The 19645-nt window shown below is 34.6% G+C and overlaps 1 protein-coding gene across 17 annotated transcripts in view; it reads left to right on the forward strand.

Moving 5' to 3' along the window:
• MYCBP2 (MYC binding protein 2) overlaps positions 1–19645 on the forward strand; it is a 198272-nt gene that overhangs the window by 146759 nt on the left and 31868 nt on the right. For 12 of the 17 annotated variants that reach the window (XM_066987323.1, XM_066987316.1, XM_066987331.1 and 9 more), the window contains 7 exons: positions 2823–3008; positions 12326–13969; positions 15004–15173; positions 16073–16317; positions 16960–17127; positions 18737–18894; positions 19331–19530. In XM_066987323.1, the coding sequence (XP_066843424.1) occupies positions 2823–3008; positions 12326–13969; positions 15004–15173; positions 16073–16317; positions 16960–17127; positions 18737–18894; positions 19331–19530 (2771 nt within the window). The remainder of the gene's footprint in view (positions 1–2822; positions 3009–12325; positions 13970–15003; positions 15174–16072; positions 16318–16959; positions 17128–18736; positions 18895–19330; positions 19531–19645) is intronic. The other 5 variants (XM_066987334.1, XM_066987364.1, XM_066987421.1 and 2 more) reach the window with 2 other exon arrangements.

The raw sequence follows: 19645 nt of genomic DNA on the forward strand, positions 1-19645 counted from the left end.
AAATATATTTGTCATCAGCTATACTTTAAAATGCTGAAAGTCACTTATTAGTTTTGAGACAGCATTAAAAGCCACAGGACTATTGAAGTAGTGCCCGAACCTGGGTTCCTGGACAAGCATAGAGGGGAACCACTACTGGCTTGCTGGGCTTTGTGTACTTCTGTAAAAATCATTTCCAAGTCCTCTTCTGCCATATAAACAAACAGTAATAGTGACAAAACTGATCTTATATATTGTCACACTAGATGATCGTCGGCTGTTAGACTTGGTTGCTTTCCAAATATCCCCTCTGCACCTACCCTAAGAAAACGTTAGGAAAGAAAGACTGAAAAGAGTCATTTCATGATACCAGGATTCCATGGTTCTGGAATGTGGTACACGAACAATTTTGTATTTTCGTGTAGTATAAATGTGAATACATTAGGTATTCAAGGAGAAAGAATTAGCTAATTGTTTTTATGTTTGTTTTTAATAGTGATAACAAAAAGAATTATACCATTTTGGGACCTGAGAGTCAAGTTCTATTTCATTTCCGTAGATGCTAAATTTTGTAGCTGGCCTGAGAGCTTAATTCATATGAGAATTTCAAAGGATAAGACTTTCAGTTCTGTGATTCTGCTTTATAAACAATGTGTAGAACTAAGCTACCATGTCTGATCTTATCACCAGAATTCTTCAGAATTAATTATAAAGATTCACATAGTAGCAATAGTGATGCTTGTTTTAGTATCAGATAATGAGGGAGTAGTTTATAGTAGTTAAAAAATACAGTGCTACAGTATGTGGAATAATGGGATGACAGTGATAAATAAGCTGATAGAAAAGCAGATTTTTTTATTTGTATGTATATATATATAAATATATATTAGGTCGTTCTCAGGAACATGGTGTAGGTACACCTGAATTAGATGACTTCCCTGAGCTTTTTAGTTTTAGGTCAGCATCTGTCCTCCCTCATTCAGCTTGCCTCCTTCAGAGCAAAACACCATGCATCTCTCTGTGATGGTCTGCATGGTTTTTTGTTCTGAAAGGGCTTATTGCTGTCAGTACTTGAGACTGGATCGAGTCTGGTTTACCAATTCTTGTGATATGACTTGTTAGAGCAGTAAGCCCCAGTGAAGCACTGGGGATAGCAGGAAAGACAGAATAAAAAAAAAAAAAGTTTTTTTAGGTTTTCCAAGGTACTGAGCTGAAAGAATGATCTGCCTCTACATTGTCATTTGTGCTTTGTGTTTTCCTGCTGTTAACACGGAATGCAGAACCCAGCTACCTGAGCTGGCTTTGCACTAAAGCAGTGCTAGGTCAGCAGAGTTTACTGGTTGAGTTTGTGAATTGTTAAAACAAAAGTTAGATATAGAAATAGCGTACATACATTCAACTGAAAATGTACAAAGCATGATCCGAACAAAACCTGCACAAGTATTTTCGCATGTGTGATAGGGTATAAATAAACTACCCACGTACAGTTGAGAGTTACTGCTGGATTTTGTCTTCCAGTGTTGGTTTTTTCTCTGATAACCAACGTGAGTTATATCCAGAAAAAAATATTTTGCAACTCTTGACCTGAAATTATTTTTTTTTCAAATAGTTACATTTTAAGAATAATAATACCTTCCCAAATATGTTACTAGCTTCTGGGTTATTATGGTAGGAATGATTGTTGTCCAAGTACTGATTCCAGTATTTTTTCGCTATGCTACTTCCAAAATAGTGGAATAAAATTAATGTATTGATATCTATAGGTGATTATTTAGAACGTAGTTCCATCTATTTCCTGGTATTTTATTCTTTCATTTTTGAAACTAAAATATCAAGAAAATAAGTATAACATTTAATTTTGGAGTTCTTGGTTAATAAGGGTTAAGAGCAGATTCCATACACCCAGCAGTCTTTCTCTAATTCCATGAAAAGACTATTGATAATCACCTAAAACTGAGATTCATTGAGCTGAAAATTCTGTATTAGCTGCTATTTTTTTTCTACTAGATTTTCTAGAATGTGGTCAAAATGATGTGAATTTGCAGAATAAAGTGCTGCTGTTAGGATTTGGTTGGTGATCATTCAAATCTGCAATGCTCTCAAACTCTTGGTCTCTCTAAGCTCATATGACTAAGCTTACCACAACTTATAACATGCTATGATAAACTCTGACTTCTTATTGTAGGCTTCATGTATTTCTAATGCTCATATATAGTTTTTCTGAAAATTGGCATTTAGAAATTAAAACCATGTTTTTAACATGCTAGTTTTTGAAGGCCTTCATTTGCCCCACAACAAATGTCTGTAGTTCTTCAGAAAACCAGTTTCAGTTCCTAAATGGTATTTATTTTTTTAAACGATTTTCAGTCTGATCTTGAAAAACAGCATGACAGAATACCTGTAAAGATATTTGCAAAAATGAGCAAATATTTACCAAAGCCTTGGCACAGAAATATGCTTGCCAAAGCCTAATTACATGTTATCCTTCCCTTCTCATCAATTTTTCTAATCTTTATCTGCATGTTCCGTTGCATGTGTGTATTACTGTAAATGCTAGGGATTTCTGTTTTTTCTTGGCTGCTGTGCGTTTTTTTAGCAAGGTGAATATAAATCTCTATTTTGAAATGTTTTGAATAACTGCAGTAAACTGTCCATGATTTTTAAAAACCCTGCTTGTACTTTTCAGTAATTTTATAGCCATGCATGGGATGAGGTTTTTATACTTAGCCACAACCAGAGCTGTATGTGGCTAAATAAGAGCTTTCTCTATTATAATCATTGAAACTTTAATTGAGCACCATTTTACTCTGCATTTCTGGAGAATGACAAGTAACAGGTTGTAGTTTTGACTGTTTTGCCCACTACAGGTGACCAACTGAGTGCCATACTGAATTCCATTCAGTCACGGCCAAATCTCCCAGCTCCTTCCATCTTTGATCAAGCTGCAAAACCTCCCTCTTCCCTAGTCCACAGTCCATTTGTGTTCGGACAGCCCCTTTCCTTCCAGCAGCCTCAGCCACAGCTTCAGAGTAAGTTTGTCAGCCTTACCTGCCTCATCAGTCCATTTCTGCAGCTTTTACGTTGCTGTCCTCAGTTGCTTACCAGCTGCTAATCATCCCTCAATGCATCTTTCTGGTTTTATTTTGTTGAGTTAGTTTTTCATGATTCAGAAGCATGTGAAGGAATGCTCCTTAAAGAAGTATACCTGTTCAACTTTAATTTCAATATTGACAGTATTTTGCTTTTGTATGTGTCCTGCAGTGCAGATAACATTCATTAAAGTGCATTTCCAGTATTGTATGCAACTGTGGGTTTATAATTAAGGTAAATTTCTTTCATGGTACAAAATGTCAATAAATCTTTTTAGCATAACAAATTGCAGTAAATTCATAGTTTTCAGTTTTCTTACCTCTTAAATTTCTGTGTTTTTTTTTTTTTCATCACTTACAAGTTTTAGGATGTAGCTGGAAAGTTTGAACACCTTGATACTACTTATAAAGCTTTGTACTTTTGTGTTGGGTGCTCATAAGGTTGGTGTGGACAAGCAAGTTTGCACCTGGAGGTGAATGGAAGTTAACCTGATTACTGGTGCAAGAACAGGAAATGGTTTAGGTTTTATTTAGTGAAAAAATAAAAGCTTAGAATTCATTTTGAAGAGCAGATATGGCAGTAAATTCTTCCTTATATAAAGAACACATATAGCATACTAGTCCCCTCCTCTCACCCGCAGACTATTCTGCAGAAGTAAAATGGTTCTTTCTTGCTGACAGTTCACTCTGTCTATAAAGTCCTGAGTCTCTCCAGCTCAGCTTACACAAGTGCTGTGGGAGAGAACGAGATTAAAATCTCTAGCTCACTTTTATAATGACTATCAGAAATAGTCTGACAGTGACTGTGTATACTTCTACTTGGCTTAAACCAATGCCATGAAAAGAGAATGTTCCAAAACCTGATTGCCAATGGCATCAACACACCATTGTTGGGAATTTGACAATTGTATGTTCTTTCCCTTAACTTAAATTTTCCTTCTCTTGTCAGAACTTCTTATTCAGTGTTTAATCACAAATAACCCTAATTGCCTTATTTTAAACTTCAGATTATTTGTCCGTTATTATTTAGACTTGTATGAGAAGAAAAACTGATGTTTTTTTATTGGCTGCCCCAAAAAAATTGCTTAATGGATTTGTCTTTCCAGCAGATCTGGTTGGGTAAAAGATAGTCATTAAGTTACAATCCAGGGTTTGTGTTTTAATAAGGATCCATGATTCAGAATTAAGCCGTTTATTTTTTATTTGTTTGGCAGCGAGTGTGTTGGTCTAATAAATAAAATAATACCCCCCCACACACACAGAGAAACAAAAAGTTTCTGTCTGATTTGTTATCTCAGCTTAGTATAGATTTTCAGCTGATTTGGTTATTTGACCTTCCAGCAGTATAAACTGAACCAGAACTCAACCCGACCTGCTGTACCATTGCAGTAACTGTGATTTGATACTAGGACCTTCTTCCTAATAGTTTGTCATGTAATTTAAGATTTCTTGTAAATAATGTTAACTATACCTGAAGGAGATAAATAATAACATTTTTGCTTCCAGGATCAAAAATCAAGAAATATATGAGGGGAAAACAGTTAGAACTTTTTTATTTTTTTGAAAATGTGTTAATCCTCGCTTTACCAGTTCATCCAAACGTTTTATTTAGAATATTGTTTGTGATAGTCAAGGAAATTATCAGGGATCTTTGAAACTTAAGAAAGGTTATCTAGATCAAATATTTTGGTTTAAACAATTATTCTGATATTACCATATTTCTAGAAACTGTACATATTAGAAAATAATGGATTAATTAGTACTGTACGATTATTAGAATAGCGAGACACATATGCAATGAAAATATTTAGACAGAAAAGTTCTGTTTAGATCTAATTTTGCTGTGTATTTTTAATGTGTTCAACTTTACAGGTGTATTAGAGCTGTAACAGAAACATTTATAACATGTGCCATTTTCATTCATTATTTCCAAAGCACTTAATAGCTTCCTGCTACTAAACATGTAATTAGAATTTAAATCCATTAAAAAACATATCCCAAGGTCAATTGATTTTTGCCCTAGACATGCTTAGTTACAGTTTCAAATTATGTGCTTTGTCCTTAAGCGCTTCACGCAATAAATTTAGATCTAAAAATTAAAACAAATGTTTGTTGTCAATAACGGCTATATTAAAGGGACCAATAATAGTTTAACAGTTGAAACTAGATGTTCCCTGCCCTAGATTTCCATGGCTGCAGATGTGGAAAGAAAGAAACATATGTTTTTTGATTTTAGTCTGAGTATATAGCTTAGGCTACCACTTATACTTTCTGTTCTTCTTCAGTTACCTGTCTTCTTGAGGAGTTTTATTTTGAAACATGATTCTGAGGAATGTTAAGATCATGCTGAACATCCTCTAGATTTATTTCCTTATGTAGGTTTTTAGAATATGGAGAAAATTTTTGGTCTGATTGTAATACATACTCTGTGCCAGAGACAGATTGTAGTTTTTCTTTAGAGAAATTTTTAGATAGTTGTTCTTTCTGAGGAATGATTTCTGTTCTTGGCATTTGGTTTGGTTTTCCAAACTGATTTAAGGAAGGGGGTAAGGGCTTTTCACAACTTATTATTTTCAGATACAGTGTCTGGTTATTTTTGCAGGAAAATTAGTGTTCTGGACAACCACTTCCTCAGTTATTATGCTTGAAAAAAACTATGAAGTGTATCTGCTATTCTTATCAAATCAGAAATAGATAAACTAACAAAAGTCCTGTGCTTTTTGTTTTCAAAGAAACATTGGAACTTAATATGGAAGGGTTAATATAAAAAATAAGTGGAAATTGTGTTACTCAGTTTTGTGTTATTTGCTAGGCCTCTATGAAGGGCTGATTGTTCTGTGCTGATAATTCCTGTGCTAATTTTCACAGATGCTCATACAAGGGGGAAAAAAGCTGAGATACTGCTTTCTTTTTTGTGGTGTCAAAGTTAAGAGGCTGTCATCATGTATTTTAATTTCTTGTAAATTTTTTTTATGCAGCTAAGTTCAAAAAAGGCAGAAGAGATGGCATACTCCTACATGGAGTTTAGAAACAGCTGTATTGATTTGGAAACTTAGCCAGGATTTTTTTCCAGGAAGAGCACAAATCTATATATGTTTCTTCATTGATTATTTCAATGAAACATTTTGTAATTACTCCAGCCTGAATATGCTTACTTCTGAGAAATCTGTAAGATCATCAATAACAGATTTGCTCAGGACGGCAGCTTCCCACAGCTGCAAGATTATTATCACTGGTTGCTTGATTAATTTGTCTCTGCATTACGTGAAGAACACAGAAGGCTCAAATTTCTGCTTGGATTCTGAGTGTAGGTGAAGTGCAGAAACCTAGACAGTCAAGCAAGATCTTGTTTCTCAACTTTCAGCAGTGTGCGCTGCATCATAAAACTCCTTTGACGCAACCCGTCAGGGAGATGGGATCTTGCTACATCATTCAACGCCAGTAATTAAAATTTCATAATTGGCTGTTGAACTCTGAGTTTTTGGAGGAGGCTTGCGGTCACAGAAGCTAGACCTTTCTGCCATTTTTCTTCACATCTGAGTTGCTATGGCAAGTGAGGAACAGATCTGTAGACTGAAGAGGCTTTAGACCCCCTCGTTAGCTTCATCTATCACATTCTAACTCTTCCGCTGTAGCCCTGGCAAGTCACTCTGAGCAGTTTGCACAGCACAGCTGTTGTTTCCTGACTCATCTCGATCCAGGCAGAAGGTGCAGTGCTGAGCTGCTGTATATTCATGGTGTCCTGTGAATCACACCGATCTCTTCTATGTCACACTGAAATGACGTAAATGTCGTGATAAGAAGCCTAAGAGTATTGGTTTGACTTTTTTTTTTTTTTTCCTGATGGTTCTTATTGCGAAAGCTTCATTCCTGAACTAAGTTAAACTGTTTCACACCTTAGGTTTTAAAGATTGGGTCTTCTAAGCTATGTACAAAGCATACATATTTTTTTTCTGTGCCAAACAGTTCAAATCCAAAACCATCCCTGGGGGACTGGTAAGGCAGTTTGGAGGAGAAGTATAAACTGTGTCGAGCTTTATTTTAGAAATAAATCTGGCTTATTGCCTTCAAAATGTATAAAATCATAGATTCATTATTACAAAAGTATAGATTAATGTCATATATTGCTCTAGCACAGGCATACTTCTTTCAATTAATATACTTAAGTGACTCAAGCGTTGGTGATCCAAACCCTGCCTTTGGGTAATAAACACAAATATTATGTTTGCAATACACTTATATTTTTATAATGATACTGCATTTCAGCTTTTGCTTTAGTTTACTCATTCATTCCCCTACTAATGCTATCTAATACTACTTTCCCTTTTTAATATTTAATATTCAAATGTTTGACTTATGTATATTCTTGTACTTACGAGCAAAAAGAATCTTTATCAGTACAGCACTTGGCATTTTTCGAGATGTGGAAAAAAAAAAAAAGGCATACGTTGCTTAGGCAAAAGGGCAAAAGCAGGTCAGTGCATGCCTTCGTCATCACCATGCAGAAAGGCAGAAAAAGAGTGGCATTTCAGAAGAAACTTTTAACTTATCTCCACAATCCAGAGACATTTTACTCTCTTTCAGAGTTTAAAAAAAGACTAACACGGACCAGTTGGCAGTATGTCATGCCTTCTGGTTTGGCTTATCAGCTTTTCCTCAGAGGAAGCAGGCGCTGCTTGTAGGACTACATCCTGGCACAGGAATTGAGCTGCCTCTTATGTCTCCATGTTGTGTAGCTTTTCAAGCTGGAGCTATTTCCATGTAGAGAGAAAGAATGTGACTAAAGATGGACTGTCACAATCAATTGTGACTTGGCAGAGCTTATCTACTGGTTTTTGAAGTCTTTGTAGTCCTTGAGGGTGACTCAAGAAGCAAGAATCATGTCCCCGTGGCTGATCAGCTGTCCTGGATAGGCATAGATTTTTTCCCAAGGCAGCAAAGAGACTATGTGGGGAAACTCATTCTCTTTGAGCCACAATCTCCTTGAAATAACTGAGAAGCAATACAGTGTTCAAGATAAACTAGATTACACCATTGTAAAATGTAAGCATTCTCAGACATAGACTGAAAGAATTAAATGAAAATGTGCATACATTAAATTGGATTTAATAAAGATTTTCATTTAATTATTCCTGTAGTGGTAACCTTATATATCAAATTGACATTTTTAGGCTTGTGTTTACAGAATTGTTTTTGTAATGCTACTTTGTGCTCCTGATGTGTTTTTCTGCATTTTAACTTCAAAAATTGGTGGAGTGACATCCTGCTTCTCAGAAGCTATACAGTTAGTGTATGGTCTTAGCAAAGTTTTTGTAGGCATCCAAGTAGGCAATACTATTCTTAAATTTATGCTAATACTGGAATGAGAAAATTTAGATTATTTTATTATTTTAAAGAATGATATTTTTACATCAAGCATGTGTGAACACCTCATTGTAGAGTCTATAAAGTATTGCTTGTTGCTTAAGGTAGGATTTTTAATGTATTAATGTACAAGTTAGTAAACGTAGTACCAGAACAACAACAACAAAAAAGTCTTCAGCAGTGCAGGAATTGAAATCACTTACTTTCAAGGCACTTTTCTTCTATTTGTACAAAAGTGTATTTCTGAAACTGAGTATCTTCTAATATACAAAATCTCTTTACAATTATTAATGCAATAAGAATTTAACTTATTTTTTGTAAAGAAAGGAATAAGAAATAAAATTAGAATTAAATACATATATGTATATATGAAAGTAAAATGATAGAATCATAGACTTGAAATTACAAGTCCCTGCTGTTATCTTACTCTGTTGTGGATTATACCAGATTTTAACCTTTTTTTTTTTTTTTCCTAAAGGCAAAATTGTTTTTAAGGGCTGGTACAGACTTGTTTTCGTGTCTATGTCTATACTGTTTGATAGGAACTCTTCTACTGCTAATTATGTCTCTAGATAATATTATGTCTCTAGATAATATTGAGAGACTGAAGTTCACATTACATGTGCTTTTCAAAACATAACATTACAAATGTGCATTGAGATTTGAAAAAGTAAAAGCGTTGGTGGGTTTCATATATTTTTCATCATTCTTTCCAATGATAAGTGACTTTCCAACACAAACATCCAGATATTCTCTATTTTTACCGAAAGAATGTGAGAAATGGTCACCTAAAAAGATAAGATAGTTTTCAATAATTAATCTCTGAATTTACAGATTAAAAGTTCACATTTGAAAACAGAGTTCAGTTCAAAATTGGATCCTGTTAGTTTTATAATAAACCATAAATCTGATTGGCTACTCCTTAAATATTGCATTTTAGATCCTAGAACTTAATATTTAATTCACAAAAGTTTTTTGTTGTAATTATTGTTTTAAATTCACATCAGGAAAAGCATTTTGAAGTAACTGTTTCTCATTTAAAACTAATGTAGGAGTCTCAGTGAATTGAAGAATATCTAACAGAGGAGATGCATATCATTTGAAATGCTTGTTTTTCTCTGCTATTTTTTCCATTGAATCTGTCCTGCTTCTGTGCAACTGTTTTCCACTGTAGAAGCTTCATCCTGCTGCCTTGCTTCTCGTGAGCGTATTTACAAATCTAGTGATGTAGCTGGGCCTGCCTCTGCTATTTCATCTCTCTCTCACAAACTGAAGGGTGGGTATGCATGCAAACATAGCAAGGTTATTCAGATTTTACATTCAAAGTGTTTTTTTTTTTTCTCCTTCCACTCATTTTCATGTCATTCATTTAATGAAATTCTGTTTGGAAAGGAAACGTTCAAGTTTGGTATTTGTTGGGAGTTCGCTTATAATCATTTGGTGTTGCTTTGCTGAGTGGCAGTGATTTCATGCTATGTGATTTAGCTATCTCTTACTGTTTCGTTAACAGAAAGGTGACTTAATCTAGTCTAAAAACAATCTATTTTCAAACAATAGGCAAACAAAATATGGAAGAAGAAGGGGGTAAATCGTTTTTTTTTTTCTTTGTTTATAGATAAATCAGTTTGATACATAATTATGCAGTTTTTCATTTGGGGGATTTTTTTAGTGCTGACAGTTTAGAATGCTAATTAGGTGTATTTACATGTATAAGTACAAATCTAAACCTTTAGAGTTTTTTTTTAATATTTTTATTGCTGAGAGCTATTGCTAGGTCATGCCTTTCAGTATTGTTCTAGAATGTTTTCCTGCTTGTTTTTCACTGGTAATGCATACACTTTGAAAGTGATACATTGCTGAATGGTTTACTGTGTTTCATGTCCTCTAAGAAGACTAGTGTCTTCTGTTAACTGGTTTTTTACATTAGGAGGAATTCTGTAAATATCTTTAAATGATCATATCTACAGTTTTTTCTTAGCTGGCAAGCCTTAAATTCGTGTTTTTGTTTGTTTATTTCTGGGAGAAGAGTGTATGAAGTAATTATTTTCATTTCTGATTTGTGATTCTGAGTAGACATCTTAAAAATAGTTCTTCAATTTATAACTGAGCTGTCATAAGCAAAATGGTTGGACTGCTATTGAATAAGCATTTTTATTTTTTTCTTTTAGCAAGAACAATCATTTTATAAAACATGATGTACCATGCTATTTCTTCCTTTCCTCCTCCCCCCTGCTCAAAACAAACAAAAGAAAAATGCATAAGAAAAAAGACTAAAGACAGATTGGATTCTCAAAACTGATGATGAAGATACATGAAAAGTTCTCATTGTATTCTACTCTTTACATTTAGCATATTATTCATGAATACAGAGAAAATATTTATTTTCTGCATGGAGAAGTACAAACTCCTACTTTGTCCCATGTGCTAGAAAGCAAGGAGAGTACCTTTACCGTAAAGTTTGTTAAATATCTAATATTGGTATTCTTCACTTTTTTCTGTTGATGTTTGTTTTGCTATAAGCTAATTAAATATGGAAAGATCAGAATAATAAGAATTATTTTGTTACCTGAGGAGATATCTGGATTTCTAGTCTTTGTTCCAAAATACTTATTTATTTATTGTGAGATTTTAGCGGTATCAGTAGGAAAAAAAAAGAAAGAGGTAAGCATTGAAGATACTGAATAAAGATGAGCGTGAGTCATCTCTGTTCACATTAGAAAATACAGTCCAAATTTGCAGACATTCTCTGATTAATTAAAACTTTTTTTTCACAAATAATTGTTTCCCCCAAAATGTGCCTGGACCATTGAAAATAGCATTTTAGTGTCTAGAAAAAGTTAAAAAATAAAATTAAAAAAAAATCCACAGTATTGTGGCCTCCTTTTACAAGCTTTACAAGAGAAACTACTTCATTTTAACTAATGAAAATACATTCAAATCAAAGGACTAAACTTTGCAGTGTAATGCCTTGTGGAGAGAGTTATATATAATTATGCATTCATGATTGCTGCGTTGCTTACCAGTAATTTAAACATTGTCTTAATTTTCAAAACACAGTTCTGCAAGAGAGACTGAGTATCTTCATAGAATTATTAGAAGTAGATTGCTTTAACAAGCTACTTACTTCCATATACTAGTTTGGCATTTATTTATTTATTTTATTCTCTGAATTAATATATGCACAAAGTCAGTGTCCATAAGAACAGTAAGTTACTGCATCAGACTATGAGGACGTGATGGTTGATGGTTTAGCTCAGTAGTAATAGAAAAAGTTTGTTAAGAGTAGATTATTGTTCTGGTAGAAGAACATTGATAGCATGTGTTCTTAAAAATGTGGATATTTCAGGTTATCAGTGTGAACCATTTTAAGCAAGTTTGCAAGCCTTTTACCCAATTTGCCTTATAATTTTATTTTCTTCCTGTACTTTCTAACTTTTGAGCATTAGAGTTATAAATATATCTGGTCATACATGTGATCTTTATGCTAGTCTCTTGTTTCAATTAGTCTGACAGTAAAAAAATAACCTTTAATTTCTGTTACAACTGGAGTAAACTTAGTTAATTCCTGGCATTCTAGCAAAGGAATTAAATTGTGCTTCCTTTATTCGAGTTTTGTGGAAATAGTGAACCATGCCTTTTGATACCTCCGTAGTAGTGTTTTCTGTAAAGATTTTCTAACCAATGTTTGGAGATGTATATTTGAATGTTTCTTTGGGAGAAGAAAAATATCAGTATTATTCTAGTGAAAACAGTTCTCTTTAGACTTATTTGCATTATGATGTGAACAGAAGCATGTGTTTCAATTTTATCTTGCATTCAGGTCTTTAATCCTTGTTTCGTATTATTAGAAGTATCGCTGTCAAAATGTAATAACTATAAAATATACTAAACAGGTGACCGAGTGAATTTCACAGGAGCTGCAAGACCGATTTCTCCAGCAGGAAAATCAGACATGTCATCAAAACACAGAGCTGACAGCAGGTCACCCAAGCTTGATGTGCGAATGAATAGAGCTGCTGCTGACCAGAAGAAACCTAGGAATACAGAAGGATTATCTGCCAGTGAATCTCTTATGCTGAAATCAGATGCTGCAAAATTGCGATCAGATTCTCACAGCAGATCTTTGTCTCCAAATCATAACACTTTGCAAACACTAAAAACTGATGGAAGAAGTACTACTGGTCTGAGAGCTGAATCTCCAGGGCCAGGAACTCGGTCATCTTCTCCAAAGACGAAGACGCTTACAGCAGTTAGGTCTGGTGCTAGTTCTCCACGGTCCTCCTCACCCCATGATAAAACTCTACCTCAGAAAGCTCCATCTCCAGTAAAAACAAAGCTTGATCCTCCTCGAGAACGATCCAAATCAGATTCTTACACATTAGATCCGGACACCCTTCGCAAAAAGAAAGTACCGCTAACAGAACCCTTAAGGGGGAGGTCCACTTCACCCAAACCAAAAATTATTACAAAAGATGGAAAACCTGTTACAGAAACTGAAAACAGAGCTCCCTCCCCTCATGTTGTACAAGAAAATCTTCACAGTGAGGTTGTTGAAGTGTGTACGTCAAGTACTTTAAAGACTAACAGCATTACAGATAGCACCTGTGAAGACAACACAGAATTCAGAAGCCTGGATGATGGTTCTAATAAAGTTCATTTCAGCATAGGAAAAGCTCCCCTGAAAGATGAGCAAGACATGAGAGCATCTCCAAAAGTGAGCCGTAAATGTGCTGGTAGGCACACAAGACCCAAAAAGGAGAAATCCAGTTTTCTTTTTAAAGGAGATGGATCCAAACCTGTAGAGCCAGCCAAGCAAGCAATGTCACCTTCTGTCGCAGAATGTGCTAGAGCTGTATTCGCTGCTTTTCTTTGGCATGAAGGAATAGTTCATGATGCTATGGCTTGTTCATCTTTTTTGAAGTTTAATCCAGAATTGTCCAAAGAGCATGCACCAATCCGAAGCAGTCTTAATCAACAACCTGCAGAGGAAAAAGAAACCAAGTTAAAAAATAGACATTCACTGGAAATATCATCTGCTCTTAATATGTTTAACATTGCACCGCATGGACCAGATATATCTAAAATGGGTAGCATCAACAAAAATAAAGTCCTCTCAATGCTGAAAGAACCACCTTTGCATGAAAAGTGTGAGGATGGAAAAACTGAAACTACCTCTTTTGAAACATCCAGTCACCACACTATGAAATCCAAGTCTCCTCTTCCATTAACACTGCAGCACTTGGTAGCTTTCTGGGAAGATATTTCTTTAGCAACTATTAAAGCAGCGTCCCAAAATATGATTTTTCCAAGTCCCGGTTCTTGTGCAGTATTAAAGAAGAAGGAAAGTGACAAAGATAACAAGAAGACCAAAAAAGAGAAAAAGAAAAAGGAAAAGGTTGAGACTAGGCCAAGGGGAAATCTTTTTGGTGAGATGGCCCAGCTTGCAGTAGGAGGACCTGAAAAAGACACCATCTGTGAGTTGTGTGGGGAATCCCATCCTTATCCAGTGACTTACCACATGAGACAAGCTCATCCAGGTAAGATGAGATATTTTTCTTCCTGTATCTGTCTGCAAAATATATTATACACATACATTTTTGTATTAATTGCTGTTATGAAAATAAGTCAGGCTGCCTTCTCTAATGTTTTACACAGCTTACCATAATATGCTAAATTCAAGCTCAATGCCCTTACTTGTGTAAGTAATTTCAAGTACATACAGATTTGAGCTCTGAAACATGAAGAAATTTTTTGAAACAAGACCAAAACAACAAGCTGGCTTTACAGTTCCTCTCCAGAAAAGTGCAGTTTGTTACACTGTAGGACTTCAAACTGTGCTGAAAAATTTGGATGTAAAAGTATCAAAATTTGTTAATTAAAGTGTCTGTGCTTCTAGAAGTTTTCTATTCTACTACTAATCTGCTATGTCATCACTTGGTATCATTGACTCCCATCTTTTGGTTTAAAATGTATCTTTAGAAAATAAAAATTGAGTCAGTGTCTAGAGTTGTAAACTTTAATCAGAAGGCAATTTATAAAATACAGCCTGAGTCTTCCGTTTTGTCCCTCTACACATGTACCTGAATCTCTTAAGGAGATTGTTTAATTTTAGGAAAATTAGGGAAATGGTTATTAGCTAGGCATTACCTCTGGAAGTTTACTTCTGGATGTATTGGAAGTTAAAGCTTGTTAAAGAACCTCAATATTCAGCAATTATCAATGCTTTGAAATTTTCTGAGAAACAGTAATCAGCAAAGGAATGCACTTTATTCCCGTTTAAGCTTTATTAGCATGTTATTCATTTCTGAAGAGAGCACTGTCGATGTGTTGGACAAGTTCATAATAAACACTTGAAAACTACAGTGTGTTTGCATTCTCCAGATGCTGCATGGGCATTCACCTTGTTTTTTGTTCATTTCTTTCCTTTAATGAGTTGAGAGATGTGGAAAAGGAGAAAAATAGGCCAGGAAAAGACAAGCATCTTCCTCCCCACCCCTTTCATCCCTGTTTTGGGGATTAGAAAAAAAATCCTTATTTTGAAATAACTTATTTATTTATTTACCTTGCATAGGTTGTGGCCGTTATGCAGGTGGCCAAGGTTATAATAGCATTGGACACTTCTGTGGAGGATGGGCTGGTAACTGTGGTGATGGTGGTATTGGAGGAAGCACTTGGTATTTGGTTTGTGATCGATGCAGAGAAAAATATCTCCGTGAAAAGCAAGCAGCAGCAAGAGAGAAGGTATTTTTTATCTGTTTTTCTTATGTTTGGCTCTCTATCTGCTTAATAGTAACGCATTCACAACTTGAAAATAGGGTTTGAAAAATTTGGAATTTCAGAATTTTGGAAGGCTTTGAAATACCTGCTAGTGTCATTGATAGGCAATAAGATAGAAACTCTAGCAAACTAGAGGCCAGTCAGCCTCACCTCAAATCCTGGGAAGGTGATGGAGAAAGTGATCCTGGAAATGATTTCCAACCGTATGAAGGACAAGAAGATGATTAGGGACTGTGAGTTTGAATTTATGAACGGAAGATCATATCTGACCAACCTAATAGTCTTCTACAACGAGATGACTGGCTTGGCAGAGAAGGGGAAAGCAGTAGATACTGATTATCTTGACTTTAGCAAGGCTTTTGACACTCTTCATTGACAAACTGATTGAGGAAGTAACAATTTTGTTCAAAGTGAGAAGTCTTGTTATATGAGATCATAACCAGGTCTTTATGTGATGACATAACCAAACTTGGGCGAACTAGAGCAATTTTTAATGGTAATAGAATGAAAGGTGTTTCTCTAATACTGGTCTTGCCATGATCAATTTCAAATTATTGCTTAAAATACACAAATATGCGGAGTTTTTTTAAGATAAGCAGAACAATGTTGATTTAACTTGAATGAATGAAACCAGATATATTGAAACTTTTTGCACACATAATTCATCCTGAGGCAAACATGAAAACTTTCAGTTGTTATTAAAAGTTTGCAAAGTTTGAAAAATAATAGAAGCGATATTGTATAACAGAAAGCATCATTTTACAACAGGAAGAATGAAGCAACCTTCCTATGCGACAATTGTCAGCTCTTCTTGTGATGAAGAATAATTTAAATATAACTTTTTTTTTAATCAATTTCTATAGATTAAACAATCTAGGAGAAAACCAATGCAAGTTAAGACTCCTCGTGCCTTGCCAACTATGGAAGCTCATCAAGTGATTAAAGCTAATGCACTGTATTTGCTGTCACTGAGCAGTGCTGCTGAACCCAGTATCCTCTGCTATCACCCTGCAAAAGCATTCCAGTCTCAACTTCCCAGTGTCAAAGAAGGAATTTCTGAAGACTTTCCCATTAAAATGCCATGTCTCTATCTACAAACTTTAGCAAGGTAATTAAAGGGAGTATATGAATATTGATTATAATACTCATCTATTTAGTGTTTAAATAAAAATATGGATAGAAACTAAACTAAAACTTACATAAAAATATTTATTTTCCAAATTCATCATGATCTTTGTTCTTCTATTTCCATGATATTGTTCAATTTTTTAGATTGTATTTGCTCCAAGGATTAAACATACCCTAAGTAGCCATAGGATGCTAAATATTTTTAGCGGCATTAGTTTATGTACAAAGAATTTAGAATTTTGTGAAGTGTTTAACTTTCTGTGTTATTCTAGCAGATATGCTCTTCGGAATTCAAAATAGTAAGAAGGAAGCCAGAAAACCTGGGCTTGCCCAGTGTTTCTGAGTAGATCTCACCGTAGCGTCTCACATTTATGACGAATGTACATTTGGCCATAAAATACATGACGAAAAGATAGCACATAGTGATCCCCACCCTGTGTTGGTTACTGTTTAGTTCACTAGTTGGAAATGCCAGTGTATTTTGCGCGAACATAGAAATTCCAACTAGCTTAAATACCTTAGGTAAATGGTGAGAGCTGTCTGAATGTATTTGCAAAGGAGTATGTTGTATGTGTATTTCAGTAACTTTTAATCCTAATTTATAAAATCTAATTTGATTTAGGCATCATCATGAAAACTTTGTTGGGTACCAGGATGACAACCTCTTCCAGGATGAGATGAGGTACCTGCGCTCAACTTCAGTACCTGCACCATACATCTCAGTTACTCCCGATGCAAGCCCTAATGTCTTTGAAGAGCCAGAGAGTAATATGAAATCTATGCCCCCAAGGTACTTCCTTGTAATTCTAAGTACTACATACAAATGTTAAAGCATTTGGCATAACCCCAAATTCTAAAAAAATAAAAATAATGGAAAACTTTGCTGTAGTTGAGTAGCTAAAGTATCAGGTCAGCTCCAGTTCATCTCTTGAAATGACAGCAAAAAAACAAAGTCACATGAAACTGTAGTTATAAAAATATCTTCAGCATATTGTATGTATTTTCAACCACTAGCAGTGCAAATTTGAAAATCATATTTGAAACTTCAAGGGTAATGCAGACTGGTTGCTTCTCTCTAGAAACATCGTGATTGCACAGTCTATATATATATATATATATAATATAAAAAATATATAAAACAAACAGACAAAAACCCATATGTTCAGAAACTGATGAAGAACTCTTAGCGTACCTCAGGGAAGCTTATCCATAGCAATGGTCCAAGAAAAATAGCTGGTGCCAACTACCTGAAATTTAGTACTTTTTTTACTGTGTTCCATTCTGTAACACAACTGCTTGTGGTGTGGATATACTACCTTTTTGAAAAGAAGTAGCTCTTCTTTTCAAGATCTCATTCTGAAGGGAAGTTTGAACCGTAGGGAATTTAATTACTGTACATTTTCAGTGCAGAAGTTGCTGCTTCTTCCTGTGGGAAGTTAAAATGTCATGGAAGAAATGGCAGGTTAATGCTACATAGGACCAAGAGCAGTAGGTGATTTCTGCCAAGTTAAACCATTTCCTTATCTCATTAAGTTTACTATAATCTAATTAAAGCAATTAAAGATTTTTTTGTTTTGTTTTGCCCAGGGAAAAAAGCCTCTTACTTAATAATAGTATTGAACCAACACAGATGCTTGAAGTTTTCATATGTTGGTGATTCCACATATTATAATGAAGGTGTGGTGAAGGAAAAACTTGCTTTTAATCTGTTTTTATTTCAATATGTTATTTTATACTGACTGAAAAAACAGTTTGTTGGAATACTACAATCTACAATGTAGTCTTTTCAGAGATAGAAATTTTCTAACAAAGCTCCTTAAGAGTGCATCGTATTGGTATATTCCTTTATTAAAACTGTGGACTCCATGGTCTCCTGAGGCCTATAGGGACAGCATAATCTGGGAGTTCTTCTGCAGACTGTAAGAAGTCCTCTGAAGGTAAGGAGTAAAACACGTCAGAGGCATAGCCATAGCAATTGAAAATTGTCTTTAAGACCAGTGATGTTGGAAACTTCCTTCACATAAAGTCCTAATTTCAGTTGGCTTGCATATTAAAAATTCACTTCATAGATGTTTTCACATACATTTATCAGGGCAATTTTGTCTGAAACTTTAATTCAGGCATGATCTGAATGTTTGCATTCTCTCTGAAAAATACCTAAATTCTTAGAACTTACCATGTACATCATTATATTTTTTAAAAAACTCTTGCATGCTTTTTTACCATGTGTAATTCTAATACGTTTCTTCTTTTTCAGTGTTTAAACAGTTTTTGGGTACATAAAACATGCAGCAACAGTCATTATGGAATGCATGTTCCTTTATTTAATATTTATGCATAATTTAAGTATACTCTATATATTTACTAATGGTTCTATAACTTCACTGATTTCTTTGTAGTTTGGAAACCAGCCCAATAACAGATACAGACCTTGCAAAGCGTACAGTCTTTCAAAGGTCATACTCAGTTGTTGCATCAGAATATGACAAACAGCACTCAATTTTGCCAGCACGTGTAAAGGCAATCCCTAGGAGACGAGTCAACAGTGGAGATGCAGGTAAGAGCAGAGAAAAAAATTTCAAAGATCAGGCACTGGATTTGTATTTCTTCTTGGACACTGTAAGCAAAAATAAATTTATGTATATAGATGTAATAACTTTTATTTTTGTTTATTCATAAATACTAACTGTTTATTAATCTGCCCAGGATTAGCTTCAGAAGAGCTCAGGAATTACTACAGTTCTGAAATTGGTGGTGCATATTCTGTGCTTGATTTAAAAGCTAAAGTGGCATTTTCTTGGGTTTAGTGTCTGCTTACTTTCTGAGTTGAAGCATCATTTTTACATGTTGCTTTTTTAAATGCATTTTTTTAGAAAAAAATAAAAAAGTCTATCAGTTTTGAAATTGATCTGCTGCTTTTTATTTTTACTGTGGCTGTAAAATTAAAATGTACAAGCAATCTAATTTATGTATGTTTTTATGCTTTTGAATAGAAGTGGGGTCCTCTCTCCTGAGACATCCATCTCCTGAACTTTCTCGGTTAATCTCCGCCCACAGCTCTCTTTCCAAAGGAGAGAGAAATTTCCAGTGGCCAGTACTGGCATTTGTAATCCAGCATCATGATCTGGAAGGACTTGAAATAGCAATGAAACAAGCCTTACGGAAATCTGCTTGCCGAGTATTTGCTATGGAGGTATTAATATACTGGTGGATCTTCTATGATTAAAATAAAGCATTTGTGAATTGTCTGTTAGTTTTTTATATATATATATATAATTTTTATTATAGATTTAAAACAGGAAATAATT

The sequence above is a fragment of the Anser cygnoides genome, chromosome 1, assembly GCF_040182565.1.
Source record: "Anser cygnoides isolate HZ-2024a breed goose chromosome 1, Taihu_goose_T2T_genome, whole genome shotgun sequence".
Lineage (NCBI taxonomy): Eukaryota > Metazoa > Chordata > Aves > Anseriformes > Anatidae > Anser > Anser cygnoides.